This window comes from Eublepharis macularius, chromosome 3 (genome assembly GCF_028583425.1).
Source record: "Eublepharis macularius isolate TG4126 chromosome 3, MPM_Emac_v1.0, whole genome shotgun sequence".
NCBI classification, from domain to species: domain Eukaryota; kingdom Metazoa; phylum Chordata; class Lepidosauria; order Squamata; family Eublepharidae; genus Eublepharis; species Eublepharis macularius.
The window spans coordinates 100,462,598-100,477,826 of NC_072792.1; the positions used below are offsets into that span (position 1 = coordinate 100,462,598).

At 39.6% G+C, this 15,229-nt stretch overlaps 1 protein-coding gene across 3 annotated transcripts in view; it reads left to right on the forward strand.

Moving 5' to 3' along the window:
* TIAM1 (TIAM Rac1 associated GEF 1) overlaps window positions 1-15,229 on the forward strand; it is a 116,003-nt gene that overhangs the window by 81,221 nt on the left and 19,553 nt on the right. For all 3 annotated transcript variants that reach the window (XM_054974621.1, XM_054974619.1, XM_054974622.1), the window contains 4 exons: window positions 6,466-6,642; window positions 10,503-10,571; window positions 10,986-11,111; window positions 12,462-12,570. In XM_054974621.1, the coding sequence (XP_054830596.1) occupies window positions 6,466-6,642; window positions 10,503-10,571; window positions 10,986-11,111; window positions 12,462-12,570 (481 nt within the window). The remainder of the gene's footprint in view (window positions 1-6,465; window positions 6,643-10,502; window positions 10,572-10,985; window positions 11,112-12,461; window positions 12,571-15,229) is intronic.

Genomic DNA, 15,229 nt, shown 5'->3' on the forward strand with positions numbered 1-15,229 from the left:
TACTTGAAGAGGGATGTGGTTGTCCTTGAAAAACACTGCCCTGCCCCAATAATCAGTATTGGGTGAAGCATTCAGAAGATAGCTTAGTCCCTCTCTAATTACAGCTGTGTAGGGAAGGAGCAGTTTCCAGGAGTCGCCTGGCTAAGCCTTTCAAAATGTAGTGACCTGAACCCAGGGGTGGGGTTACTTATTCTGCAGCCCTGGGCAAAGCAAAGCAAAGGATGGAACCTCCCACACCCTCTTTATTCCCACCCATCACACTATGAACAAGAATCAAGCATCCAGTTTTCACATTAGCTAGACTAATGACATGTGCGCATAATTTCTTTTAAAAAAGTTATAACCAATTAATAGTGCTGGCTAAATTGAACCATGTGTGGATATCAGTTAAAAAGAAAACCTATGTGTATGAGTGGGATAGCTCATTTGCGAAGGGCACGTAGACCACTGGAACTAGTTGTTGATGGAATTCTTTTTGCTATTGCAGAAAATTAAAATAGATGAAAACCGTGCCAGATTTTTCATTCTATACACTAGGACCTAGTGACTAGGTGATAGAATGGATAGATTCTTCAGTAGGTTATATACCGGAGGTCTTCAGCCATTTTCAGACTGTGGGCACTTTGGTATTTGAGAAAGGACCCATCCGGGATCTATTCAAAGCAATTTACAGCATGAATTGCCAAAGAATAAATTAATAATAGGATCAGTAGAGTAAAGGTATGATAAGGGACAGAAATCCTACAGGTAATAATAACCAAATAAGCCAAAATAAAAATCATCAGGATGTTACTAAAATGAGAGCTCTGTAAGGCTTAGCCCCAGAACCAGTGTTCAGTGCCGGAGCTAGAAACAAAGCTGGCTTCTGAGTATGTGCAGAGAAAATCACCCTCTCCTCTCCCCCCAAACCTGCTCAGTCAGACATGTAGGCAGACTGGAGTAGTTCTCCCTTTAGAAATGATGCTTTTTAGACTTACTGACAGGAACAAAGTTGGATGGTGTATCAAAGAAGGCTACATTTAAGCTATGGAGGAAAGGCCTCCCAAACTGACCACAGTATACGTATCCTCCTGTGGAACAGGGGATATGGACACCAAAACTCTTTCATCTGCTTCTGGGGTGCCATATATCCACTTTAGATGGGCATTCTCCCAGTGAACCCCCCCCCCTTGCCTCTGGGGCTGGCAAGAGAACCATGGGGAGCAGAAATTCATCTGTGTATATAGAGTACAGAAAGATCCAATATGCTACCAAAGCCCCAGTGACATGTAGAGAGACTCTCCTTCCATGTAATCTGAATTTTCATTTGCAGAAAGGGATAGGATGGAAGAAGGATTTCAAGGAATGAAATATGTTGCTTGTCTTTCTTGCCTCCTGTCTGCTTCATCATTTTTTCACTGTCTTCTGTTTAGATTCCTTTTGAAAAACATTTTGAATAAGAACTTGAGGTCATCCTACCTAGTCTGGGTTCATTGTATGCCATTATATAGGACACTGTCCCCAAAGTTCCCAAATTGACAGGTGAATTAATTTGCTTGGAATGTGTGAGTCTTTTTCTTTCTTTCTTTCTTTCTTTCTTTCTTTCTTTCTTTCTTTCTTTCTTTCTTTCTTTCTTTCTTTCTTTCTTTCTTTCTTTCTTTCTTTCTTTCTTTCTTTCTTTCTTTCTTTCTTTCTTTCTTAACATATCTCTCCCCCCCCAGTGGAATTAGATTAAGCAGATAGAAAGAACTTTTGGTAACAGATGTCCAGTTTAGAAAAAACCAGCTAAGCAGAAGCACTACTGGACATCCGTTTCCTTCCCTCTAAATTAGGGCAGCTGCCTCATGAAATTGCAGCTAATTATCTTATGGCATGTTTGATGTTGCACAGAGTAATAATTTTTGTACATATGTTTCAATTATCCAAGTATTTTACTTCTACATTTTAAATTTATTTTTACTGGTAGTTTAAATATATTCAGATATATGCCCTCACTCCACTTATGAGTGATATTTTTGTATAAAAGGAAGACAACTTTCTTGATTTTCCCCAAAGCTGTTGGTTTTCAAAGATTTTATAATTGGCAAGCTCCTTTATTTCTTGACATTTTAATATTCTCATACAGTACAGATTGCAGCCAATCAGCTTTCCCCCAGCTACAGGCAAGAGACATTTGTTTTCCACTGGGGATTTTGCTTCTTCCTTTCAAGTTTAAGCTGTCCTCGCTTGAGTTCTTTTGCAAAAAGCTCCTTGAAAGAATTAAGAACTGACTCTGCAGCGTACATCTGAGAATTCCATCCTTCTTGATTCTATTGAGTGTGTGTGTGTGGTCTGAAGAGGAATACAAGAGAAATTTGGTAGCTATCTATTCTTACTGATGTGCATGAAGGTATCCAACAACATGAAATACTTGGACTTTGACTGAGAAAGGATTTTTCTGTGGTTAAATAAGTCAAGGAATCTGGATTTTAGTGTATGTGTGTGTGGAGGGGAGTGGTTCTGAAAATGGAAAGTAATGGAATTATTAGTGTAACATTATTTTGATGATATCAGTACTTTAGAATAGCTAAACATAAATCCAGAAATGCAAGCACTGAGACAGCATCTGACTCTCATTGGCAAATGCTTTGTATGGTGAGATTGACTATATAGTGCAATAATGGAAGAAAGTTGCATTTCACTTTTCAGCAATAATTGATATATGGAGTGGTTTTTAGTTTTTGGCTTGAATGTGCAATGTTCTGTGTCACTAGGAGTTACTTAAAGAGTGAGATTTGTGTGAAGTTTGCTTAGCCAACTGAAAGCACATTAAATAATTAGTGAGATTTTACTTTCAGTGTTCTTATAGTCAAATGAAATACAGGCTTTTTGGATAGCATAATTTTGTTTCATTAATGAAAAGGAAAAGGGTCTTTCTATTACTGGTCCATTGGTGAACACAACTCTCTAAGCACAGGAGTGTGGGCACCAGTGTTAGAGAAGATTTGGATAATACTATCCCAAACACTTATTACTTATCTTTCAGTTAACATACACTTGTCTGTAAGTTTTCAAGCAAAAATAGATACAAACATTAGTAGATTAATTATTTTGCTGTCTTTTGCTTAAGAGATATGATTAACTAGGTGTGAAAATGTACTCTATTGAAGTTTTTATCCTGTGAATTTTTTAAAAATCCTGTAGACTTGGAATTTACATTTTGTAAATCTTAAATGTGTGAAAGGTATGTGTATCATTCTCTGTTAAATTTAAAGAAGGCATCTAAAGAAAAGGTGCTTCTGAATGTAGAGAAGGTTGCACAGAGAAGTTGGTGAATTTGTAGTTTTTCAGGTGTAAATTCTATGACTTTAGATCATTTTAAGAACAACGTGTAATGGGCTTCTTTCCATTCATGAGGAAAAGGTCATTGCAATTTGCACTGTCTTGTTCATCTCTTCTTGGGCCACCACTATTGCATAGTTACAGGAGCTATGTGTACTGGCATCTCTGTGTGATCTCTGTTGAGAGACTTGTGACAGGCCCCCCATAGTGGTGGTGGGGGCTGCCAAACACTTGTACTAGGTTCAAGTCCCTGATCAGCTGGCCAGCAGTGTTTCTTTGGCTTTGTGGGCACTTTCAGCTCCAAACCCTGCCTAATCTGCACTGTTTCCTTATGAGTTATCTGTTCTGAGCTTTGGGGAGTGGGCTTTTTTCCTCCTTCTCACAGCACTGAGGTGCTTTTGTGTGCTTCCAGGGGTTCCTCCAGGTTTCCTCTGATCTTTTTCAAACCAGTTTTGCTTTGAAGGTTTGGAAAAGATAGCAATAAAGCCTAGATGGCTGCAGTGTGGGTGGGAAAATTAAGATTTTCCGGCCCACATGAAATCTATTTTCTCTGGCCCTGTCCCCACTGCATCCATTTCCACCCCCTTAAAAAAAAATCAGCACTGGAGTGCCGCTGATATACCATTGTAACAATAGGCATAGCAAGTCCACTGAATTTTCAGCTTTTCTTTAAAAAAAAAGGAAATCTCAAGTCCCTTGCCTTGTGGAAATACAAGAAAAAGGCTTCAGAAGGAAAGGACTAGAGACTTTTAAAAATGAAAACAAGGAATTCAGAGAATCTGCTACACCTATAGTTATAGTGGTATATAAATATAACTACATAAAGGTAAAGGTAGTCCCCTGTGCAAGCACCGAGTCATTACTGACCCATGGGGGGATGTCACATCATGACATTTTCTTGGCAGACTTTTTACAGGGTGGTTTGCCATTGTCTTCCCCAGTCATCTACACTTTACCTCCAGGAAACTGGGTACTCATTTTACCAACCTTGGAAGGATGGGAGGCTGAGTCAACCTTGAGCTGGCTACCTGAACCCAGCTTCTGACAGGATCAAACTCAGGTCGTGAACAGAGTTTCGGCTGCAGTACTGCAGCTTACCACTCTGCACCACGGGGCTCATTATAGTGGTATATAAATATAACTACATACTAGTACCAATTTTAAAAAATTGCAAAAGCCCTGGTGGCCCAAGGGAGGGGGTGCCACTTTGCGGGGATTGAGACTAGGAAACTGCAGAGAAACCTGCCATGTGGAAACTGAGCTTTATCTGAGCTTTATCTGTTGCTCTGTTACTAAGTTTTATCTACAGCCACACCAACAATGGGAAAACCACAAAATCTCATCTTCACATGGAAGCCATCCTGGCCTCCTCTTTGTGTCTGTCTTAAGTGCCAGACTTCTTTAAATTGCACCACTTTGCTTTGAATGCATGACTTTAAACACATATATATTCATATCAACATAGTGAAGCTAAGATCTGTATAAATTATTTGTCGTGGCGATTTTGTAGATTGTGGGAGCATGTTTTGGCCCAACTTTTTATTTTTCTAGACATGTGCAGACTTTACAGCTAAATTGAAGGCCTGAATAAAAAGTGTGTATAAATAAGAGTCATATCTTTCAGAGCCTTACCATATGTGCACTGGGAGTTCTGTATTCCAAGCTACTAGTAATTTTTTTAACTTAATTTTTGGGCATATGAAGCTAAAATTCAGGTTGGGACCACAATACATAGGGAGGAGTGTTTTATGTCTTCCCTGTGGACCATTTTCCTAACTTGAAACGGCTCTGCAGCAATGGGAAAAATAGTCCAGAGAGAAGACACAATTCCCCTCTCCACATGCTCAAATTCTGACTTAAATTGGGCCCAATATATATGAAGATAAAGTTTAAAACGCTTCTGGGAGCTTGAAATACAGAACTCTGATTGCATGTCATATAGGAAGTAATATCCATATATTATGTATTAATACATAGATATATGCAAAATAATAGGGATTTAATTTGCAATATTTGAAAATGTGTCCTGACAATTAGCTTTACAGTGTACAAAGTGCATTTCCAGAGTTCAGATCTACACATTGCAGTGAAATGGTATAAATGTAATCTAAGCACAGAGAACTTGCGTTCTGTTTATTTCAGTTCAGACAAGAGTTGAAAACCTCTGTTGAACTGTGGTTTAGTGAAAACAAGTTCAGGTTTTCTTAATTGGCAATTAAAGTAACAGGGTCCGAAACAGGGAGATTAAAAGAGTGTAACTGCCAGTACCACAGGAAGAAGCAACTGATGGTCTCCAAAAGAATTGTTCAGACTCACTCTCCAAAATAGAAAAGAGTCCAGTAGCACCTTTAAGACTAACCAACTTTACTGTAGCATAAGTTTTCGAGAACCACAGTTCTCTTCATCAGATGCATGGAGGTTATGAAGAAACTGGTAAGATATATATAGGTGGTGAGGGGAGGGGGGAGTAGATGCAATCAGTAGCTTCTGATAATGGGATCAGTTTGCTTCTGATAATGAAATTAGTTACTTCTGATAATGAGATAACCATTCATAGTCTCTATTCAATCCAAGTCTGACTGAGTCAAATTTACATATGAATTCCAATTCAGCAGCTTCCTGTTCAGCTCACTCCCCAACAACTTATATCTTACATGTAATGACATAGGCCAGTGCTCATCATCCTACTTCCCTACTTCCTCTACCTACTTCCTCTCAGGTGTCAAAATAACAAACGAGCTAGATATATGATACTAGCAAAACTTATTCTTTTAATAAAAGGCACATCCTGAGCATTTTGTATTTGTTCCCTGGTAACAATCTTACCTGTCATTCACACAAAATGATGTCTCTGCACTGCTGGCCCAGCTTCATATGATGTTATGCTGATACAGCAGTCAGTAAACCTCACAGTAAACAACTATTTACTGACAAAGTAGGTTTCAGTATTGCACTTTTAATGCAATTAATTGCTGTTTTTATTGTATTGCATATTTCCCTAGAAATCAGTCATTTATTGAATTTATAACTAGTTATTTTCCTCTTAAGTTGATGGTGCATTTACATTTTCTTTAGAACAACACAGCAATTTGAAGTTCTTTGCTTATGGCTCAGTTTGCCAGTTTGGGTGGTAATAATAAGCTGTGTATTTTCTTAATTTTAAAGAGTACAGAACAAGTTGCTGCTTTTTGTCGTCGTCTTCATGAGATGAATCCATCCGACTTGAATGTCAGCCCTCAGGAATTTACTGGCCCTCAGCAAGCCGCAAAACAGCTAACTGATGCTGATAAACTGCGCAAGGTTATTTGTGAACTCCTTGAAACAGAACGCACCTACGTCAAGGTGAACTGCTTTGGGGAGTAATAGTATACTATTATCAATATATCTAATTCTAACATGGCCAAATCTGTGGATATGTAAATCTGTAAAGGCAGGGGGAGGGGAGTGGCAGAGCCCTCTTCAGGGCTGTTTCTGTCAGAACTGTGGCTAAATAATAGTTGTATCCAGACTACCTTCTGCAATCAGACAAGAGTCTGTTGTTTTCAAAAGATTTACTGAAAAAGGCAACCATTATAGTCCACGGGCCCAGATGCAATATCTGGGTTGGTACACGTGTATTGTTACGAATGAGAGGCAAAAAATAAGGTACAAAGTATCAAGACCCAGCAGGCCCAACCTCCCCCCATAGTTCTCAAAACAATCCCTTTGAAGCTGAGAAAGTGAAAGTTTCCCAAGGCTGGAAAAGCTGTAGTCAAAACATTCCTCTTCTGTGAGATAGCTGCTAGGGAACATCTTGGCACCTGTGAAGAAAGCACTCAGAACACTAAAAGAATTAAAATGGAGTCTCTTTGGTTACAACATACAGGGAAGCATTCTGAACCTGACAGTTTCAGCCTTTGAGGGAGGAGTCATTGGGCCAGACCCAGTAGTAACAAAGTGAGTGACAACCACCAGACTTGCAGGACTCACCCAAGCCAAGAGGCTTGCTACTGTTCAACAGCAGCCATATAATGAAAGCCAGGGTGGTTTGAGTTTCAGACTAGGATCTAGGAGACCCAAGTTCAATTCCCCATTTTGCCATGGAAGCTCACTGAGTGACATTGGGCCAGTTACGTACTCTCAGTCTAATCTCATCCCAGGGTTTTTGTGAGAATAAAATGGAGGGGAGAGGATGCTGTAAGACGATTTGGGTCCCCACTGTGAAAAGGTTAAAATATACATAAAGTAAATAAATGTAGCTGAAGGAGGAAGGGAGCAGATAAAAAGGTGGATGGCTGGGTGGGAAGTAGAAAAGTTAGCAAGGAAAGGTGATACGGGGACTGCCATGAGGAGAAAAACAGGAAATAATGTGGGAAAGGAGATTCAGAGGAAAGTGAGGTGTCCCCCCCACAAGTCCTTGCAGGTGCATCACCATGCAGCTGAAAATGTGGAGAGTTTTTTTCCAGGGAGAGGCTATCAAGGGGAGGGAACCTTAAGATAAGAGAGCAGATAAAGATAGATTGGTTGTTGAGTAGGAAGGAGAGAAGGAAGCAGGAAAAGGGGATAGGCTGTTGGGGGTTTCAGGGAAGGCAAAGAAGAAATAGTAGGGGAGGAGGAAATGAGATTTCCCCTCCAAGTCCTTGCACATCCTCCTCTTGTTTCGTATATTTCACATGCTGGGGCTAATTTACAGAAGCCATGGTTGCAAATGACCCATATATTGGGTGTACCATTTAAATGCCATTACCTATGGGATCTGTTTTTAAAAACTGAGAGTTTGAATACTACCATTGGTTACTTCAGGACTATACCATGTTGAAATGCAAAAACTTGACTCATTTTGATGATGTAAGTGGTAGCAGTACTAGTGTGCCATGTGGATTACAAGCACAGGGAAGGCATAGGGAGTTCTTTATTAAAAGATTCTAGCTTGCCTTTTCTCCGGTTTCACAACAGCTTACAATAAAAATTACATGATAAACCAGACTAATAAGACAAATACAAAAGACATCTAGTATACAGTTCACAAAATAGAAAAACACTATTACAAAGTCCCAGATACCAAATTGATTGTTCACAAATGTTCTTATGAAAATCATTTAAAATAATATGGCCTGACATATAGCAATCACAGGCAATAACTAACATGTAAATTAGCTTTTTGAAAATCATTACAAAGCACTCTAAGGTAGGTCATGGTGGTGGCAGAGGATGGAGACTTGGAGAGAAAAGCACATCCTGCATGCTTTCTGCTCCAAGCCTGCTTTTGTTTTCGTCTTAATATAGCCCCTGCTGACTCCTCATTCTTCCACCACCTCACCCCACTTTCTCCTCCTCCTCCTCTTCCTCCTCTTCTCCAATTTCACCCCTGCTACCTACTTCACTACATTCTTCCTCCATCAGCATAGCTCTCACCTTCTCCAATCCTTCTTCTATTGACATGTCATCTTCTTTCCCATCCAACCCTCCTACCACTACTTTGTCTCCCTCTGCTCACATAATTATTTTTTTAATGTCCATTAGTAATGATATCACAAGATCTTAGTTGGGTGGTTGGTTTAGGTAGAAAGATTTTTTTCCACTTAAGATTTTTATGAAAACCTAGGGGTTCTCCCACATTTATAGAAAAAAATCTCCTCTATTTCTGTATGGCCCCATTATGAGGTCTTTTTGATCTGCACTCTGAGGCCGTGTTCATATTTAGATTGAGAGAAGATTGCCATAGTGATATTAGTTTCAATTTAATATTTATATTTGCATGAGATTTACATCTTTTGGGAGAGGGAGGTATTCAGGGGAGGGGTATTCTGTTTGGTTTTATTTTGTAAACTGCCTTGATCTAAAAGGAAAGGTGGGGCTTAAATGTTTAATTAATTTATTGATTAAATGCAATCTCTTTTCTGTAGCTTACTTATCCAAGATAAAAACCTTGCATGTACTTTTGAAACAATTAATAAGTCAGAATTTTAAGTCCATGTTCAAAATTTGCAATGTGTTTCCATGCACCCAATAGACATTAGGGTTGTATTTGCCATATTATATACAACATGGAGGTTGCTTCAAGTATCATTGCTCTGGAAATTAGGTACAGTATAGGAAATGAAGATACACACTGCTTTATGAAATGTTATTTTAAGTGGCATATCACTCAAAATACATTATTGGTTTTTTTAATGAATATAAATGTAAGGAGTACTGAGTCAAACCAATGCTCTGTGTAGCAGAAAGATAATGGCCAGCTGAAGCATCAGGCCCGGTAGTCTAAACTAGAGATGAGCATGAACTGAAATATGAACCAAAATTCATCACGAACCTGACCAGTTCGTGGTTCGCGAACCAGCGGTTCATCAGAGACCATTTCTGACAAACCAGGATGAACTTTAGGCTGGTTCATTTGGTTTGTTTTCGGTTCATCACTGCAGATAACCTGGCTCCAATCAATCAGTTTCTTAGGCAGCCGAGATGAGCTTTCTGCAGTAGAGGTGTGTACCCGGCCACTTTTCAGCCTCCCTCCAAGGCTTCCCTGCCACTGTTTCCAAAGGGCTGTGCAAAATGCTTGTTTTTTTTTCTCTTTGCAAAGCCTGAAACATGCCTTGGAGGGAGGAAAAAGCAGCTATTTAATCCTTTCCTGGCTTTTAAAGCCAGGAGGAAAGTGCAGTAATGTTACAATATTGCAATGCTACAATGTTACAGTGTTGGTACACTTTTTTGCCTGTGGGAAAAAAAAGGAGAGAATGTGTGCCTACCCCAAAGGAGGAAGGGAAAAACAGCCATTTAGCCCTTTCTTGGCTTTTAAAGCCAGCAGGGAATAAGCAAACTTCTGCAAACATGGGAAGCAGAACAACCGGCAGCTTTTTTCAGCTGATGGGGATTCCCCTCCCATCAGCTGAAAAGTGGCTGGCATTTAAAAGGGGGAAACCGGAAGCTCACACCCCTATTCTGCAGACCTTCTGCTGCCCCGGAATTGATGTTTTCATTAACCACATGAACCGGTTCGGGAACTGGGGCAAGTTAGTGAAAGTTCGTGGTTCATGAAACTGTACGAACCTCGAACTTCCTGGTTCATTTTTTTCGGTTCGTGCCCATGTCTAGCCTAAACACATCATGTTGTCAATACCTTACCCCATGTCTAGTAATCAGAAATACTTTGAAATAGTTTGTAATGTGTAGTTTCTATAAACCTAGTTGAAAATACAGCATGTATAATAGTTTTTCATTTTCAGGACTTAAATTGTTTAATGGAGAGATATCTGAAACCTCTACAAAAGGAAACTTTCCTCACTCAGGAAGAGGTATGGCTTCTTCCTCAACCTTTATATTGTTCAGGAATGTTTGTTGATGTTGTTCCCAAGCTGGTGATTGGTAGTGCCTGCTAAGGCTTCTAAGCATTTATGGACTGATTGTCAAATAGAATAAAACTCTGTTGAGTGCAAATAATTATGGATAATATTTTGATAGTTGTTGGGGGTTTTCCGGGCTGTCTTGCCGTGGTCTTGGCATTGTAGTTCCTGACGTTTCGCCAGCAGTTGTGGCTGGCATCTTCAGAGGTGTAGCACCAAAAACCAGTTTGATACCTCCCACTGATATTGCAAATCATTTGCTTAGCAGGATGTTGGAAAGCCTTCGACAATATTTTGATACTTTGTATAACAAAATATGGGAAGAATGATGACAAACTCAATTTTAAAATGTTTCTTTCTTACCAGCTTGATGTTCTTTTTGGAAATTTGACTGAAATGGTAGCATTTCAAGTAGAGTTCCTGAAAACCCTTGAAGATGGAGTGAGGCTGATCCCTGACCTTGAAAAACTTGAAAAAGTTGACCAATTTAAAGTAAGCCTTCGTGGTCTTGCCGAAGAGCTGTAATCAATGTACTAATGTTAAATGAAACTAAACCAGAATAATTGTCTGAAGAACTTTTTTCAAACCAGTTTGATACCCCCCACTGATATTGCAAATCATTTGCTTAGCAGGATGTTGGATGATCTTTCAGTTAAAGAAAATAACACACTTTATTGCTTTTAAAAGGAATGCAATTTTGATACATAGGTAATTCCAGTATCAGCAAAGCTATTTGAGGTTATATGCAATTATTACACATCCAATTCCTCACTTGTAGTTATGTTTAGGAAGAGCTAGCAACAGAAGTATCATTGCATAAGACCATCGTTCAAACAAGTTTAAAGTACACGATTTCCTGGAAAATCATTGGAAAAAATAATTTGGAACAATTAACTGTACTTACTCATCCCTTGATGAAAAAAGCATGTATAAAAGTTGCTAGCTTGTTAGATTTCTCTGGGTTTTTTCATTTTTTTCAGGTATTATATATAATTTTAAAGGCTTTTAAACAAATAACAGTAAAGGTAAATACTAAAGAACCATTGTCAGTAATGCTGAATAGATTAAGTATTTCATTATGCAATAGTGTTACCATATGATAATTTATGCATGTCCTATAAATCATTGTGGTTACCATTTATATGCAAATTACTCTTCCTAGTATTTTTAACTTTAAAAATTTTTTTGTTTAACTTCAGTGACAAGATTTGTGGTAAATGATCCCCATGGTGCGTTTCCTCTAGGTGTGTGTGTTAAATAAATAATAAATTCAATCTGTCTGTATTCATACTACTCTCTGCATATGACAGAAAATGGCTTGTGGTTTTTCCCACCAGTCCTTTAATTCTTGAAGGCAAAACTAATTCTGCTTGATGCTAATCTCTCCTGCAGAAATGGAAAGGGCCACTTATCCCCAGAAAAAGTTATGAATAAGGCCAAAATTCTTTCATCAGTTATCAGAAGGGTTCATGTTAAGATAGCAAAATGAGGGAGGGGGTTATGTGAATTCATGGTTAAAATGGTCTTTTAAACAAGTAAAAGCTTTTCTTTTAAATGGTTCTTTTAGTCACAGTGTTTATAAGACTTGTGCTAAGTAGAGCTAATCTGTGTTAAATGATCTCCCTCACACACTTAATACTAGAACTTGTGATTTCCTAGTGGATTTGATTGACTGTCAAGATGATATATTCTAAATTCGAAAGTTTCCCTTTTCCTGAACTTGTGATCTTGAAATGGAGAAACAATATTTCTTCTGGGCTTTTACTGTGGTGGTTAAATTGTTAATTTATTCAGTTTTTCAAAGGGGAAGCTAATATTCTATTTATATTTTCTTGATCCTAGAAAGTATTGTTTTCTTTGGGTGGGTCCTTTCTCTACTATGCTGACCGTTTCAAGCTGTACAGTGCCTTCTGCGCCAGTCACACAAAAGTTCCAAAAGTCCTTGTGAAAGGTAAGAGCTGTCTGAACTCATTGTACTTTTAAAATATAATTTTTCTCAATATTCAGACTTGCTCATCGCAGCATGGTCTAGGTAATGCTGAAACCACAGAGAATAATTTCTGATGACATTTTTGTGGGCTGAAGAACATTCCTAAAAGGAGTAACATTTGATACTTTAGCCCAGACAAGCCATTGTGGAATATCAGGAATATAAAGGTAAAACCACCACTATCTTCATCATGGCAAGTTTTTAAAAAATAGGATAATAGAAGTAGACTATTTCATCCCATACAGTTTCCCATATTCCTATTAAGTAGTAGTCGAGCTTGGAAATATATAGTTGTGGTCAATTTGTGTACTAAAGCACCAGTAGCTACCTCTTCTCTGCAATGCAGTGAAGGAAGGGAACAAATTGCAGTGGGGCGTCATTGGGTGGGTGGAGGAGAATGTTTTTCCTGCAACTTTGCTGTGGCTTCAAATAGGCAGTACTGCTTTTCCCCACCTGCTACTATTACTATGTTCATCTTCCATTAAACCTTTCAGTTATGCTACATGCTGAAGATATTTATTCATTTTGACTCTTCGCTAAGACCTGAATTTATATACAGTTTGGAGTAGCTTCCACAGAGCTGCATTTTTAAATAGTTGTGAACTGTACATCAAATTAGACCTGTGATTAGAGTTGTCTGTGATTTTTGTTTTAAAAAAGGCTAATTAGCAACCCAGGCAATTGTTTTGAAGATCAGGGAAGAGCTGTGGGGTTGTAAATGCTTTCCTCCTATGCCCACTCATTATTTAAATAACTCATCCAAAGCTGCATGGAGTGCAGGAGGGAGAGACAGGCACAGGTGCAGCTTCAGAGAGGGGATTTAAGCTGGGGAAGAGATAACAGTGAAGATCCTAATCCCAGAACTTGCCTGTCATGCCTAGTTTGACACTTAGATACTCACTGCATGAATGCTTTGGGTCTGTGAGGTTCAAGTGAAGGAATGTAATCTTCTCAAAAGAGACCTACCTTTTACTCTGCTTTGTTTGTTTGGCAAAGCTGATGTTCATAGGAACAGACACACAAGTGCTTGATCTTTCTTAAATCTCACAGGATTACTCAGCATGACATATCTTTGGGTAAATGCTGCAGTGCTAGTATTCTTGATTCACATGGAGAGCTAAGTCTAAATAAAGGAACAGAAAGAAAGGTTTTTAGTTCAAGCCTCTGAATGTCTGAATGGCACAATTCTTATTTTTATTGCTACTAACTTAAATTGACGGTTCAAAGATGTGCTTGCGACCCCTGAATATGTGAATAATTAATTTTGTTGCTAAAGCTCTTCCAAAACTGTATAGGTGCTATTGAAATGAGAAATTGAATAATTTTTGTGTTGGGTTTTTAAAAAAATATATCTTGCATTTAAATTTAAAACTGCTCTATATGCTGTTGATTAATTCTTCTTACGAGCCAACGTCTATTGGCAGACCTTTTTCCCCACAACAAGATAGGATCCAGTTTTGTCATCTTAAGCTTCATGGGACTAATGTTCATTAACAGCCTACAAAATCACCTATACATAGAAGTTCCCTATAAAATATTTATACATACAGGGTCTCTAACCTCCCGTTTCTGGGTAAGGTGATTGAATGGGTGGTAGTGGAGCAGCTGCAGGCTTTCTTGGAAGATGCATCGGTCCTGGACCCATTCCAGTCTGGCTTCTGCCCGGGCCATGGGACTGAGACAGTGTTGGTTGCCCTCACAGATGATCTCCGTAGGCATCTGGACTGAGGCGGGTCGGTGCTGCTGATGTTATTGGATCTTTCGGCAGCGTTCGACACGGTTGACTATGAATTGTTGACCCACCACCTTGCCGATGTGGGGATATGAGGGACTGTCTTAAAGTGGCTTGTCTCTTTTCTCCACGGTCAGGGACAGAGGGTGGCTCTAGGGGAAAGGGTGTCTGCACGCCAACCATTGGTATGCGGCATCCCCCAGGGGGCAATTCTCTCTCCATTGTTGTTCAATCTGTATATGTGCCCCCTCACCCATCTGGCATGGAGTTTCGGACTGGGTTGCCACCAGTACGCTGATGACACCCAGTTGTATCTGTTGTTGGACGGATGGCCTGGCTCGGCTCCAGAAGCTCTGATTAGAGCTTTGGATGCCGTGTCTGGTTGGGTGAAGCAGAGCAGACTGAAGTTAAATCCCACGAAGACGGAGGTCCTGTACTTAGATCATGGGACGTTGTGGGGGGGGGGGATCCAGCTTCCGGCCTTCGATGATGCACTACTTGTGCCTGTTTTGCTGGTCAGAAGTCTTGGCATGATACTGGACTCCTCTTTATCAATGGAGGACCAGGTTGCAGCAGTTGCCCGGTCTGCTTTTTTCCATCTTTGGCAGGCCAGGCATCTTGCTCCCTGTCTTTCACCCGTAACCTGGAAACAGTGATCCATGCAACAGTCATCTCCAGATTGGATTACTGTACCTCACTCTGTGCAGGGCTTCCCTTAAGTCTGACCCAGAAATTACAGCAGGTCTAGAACGCTGCTGCCCATGTCTTGATGGGTGTGCCTTTCAGGACACATGTAACTCCAGTTCTGCAGCAGCTACACTGGCTTCCTGTGGAGTTCTGGATCAGGTTCAAGGTTTTGGTATTAACCTATAAAGCCCTAAACGGGCT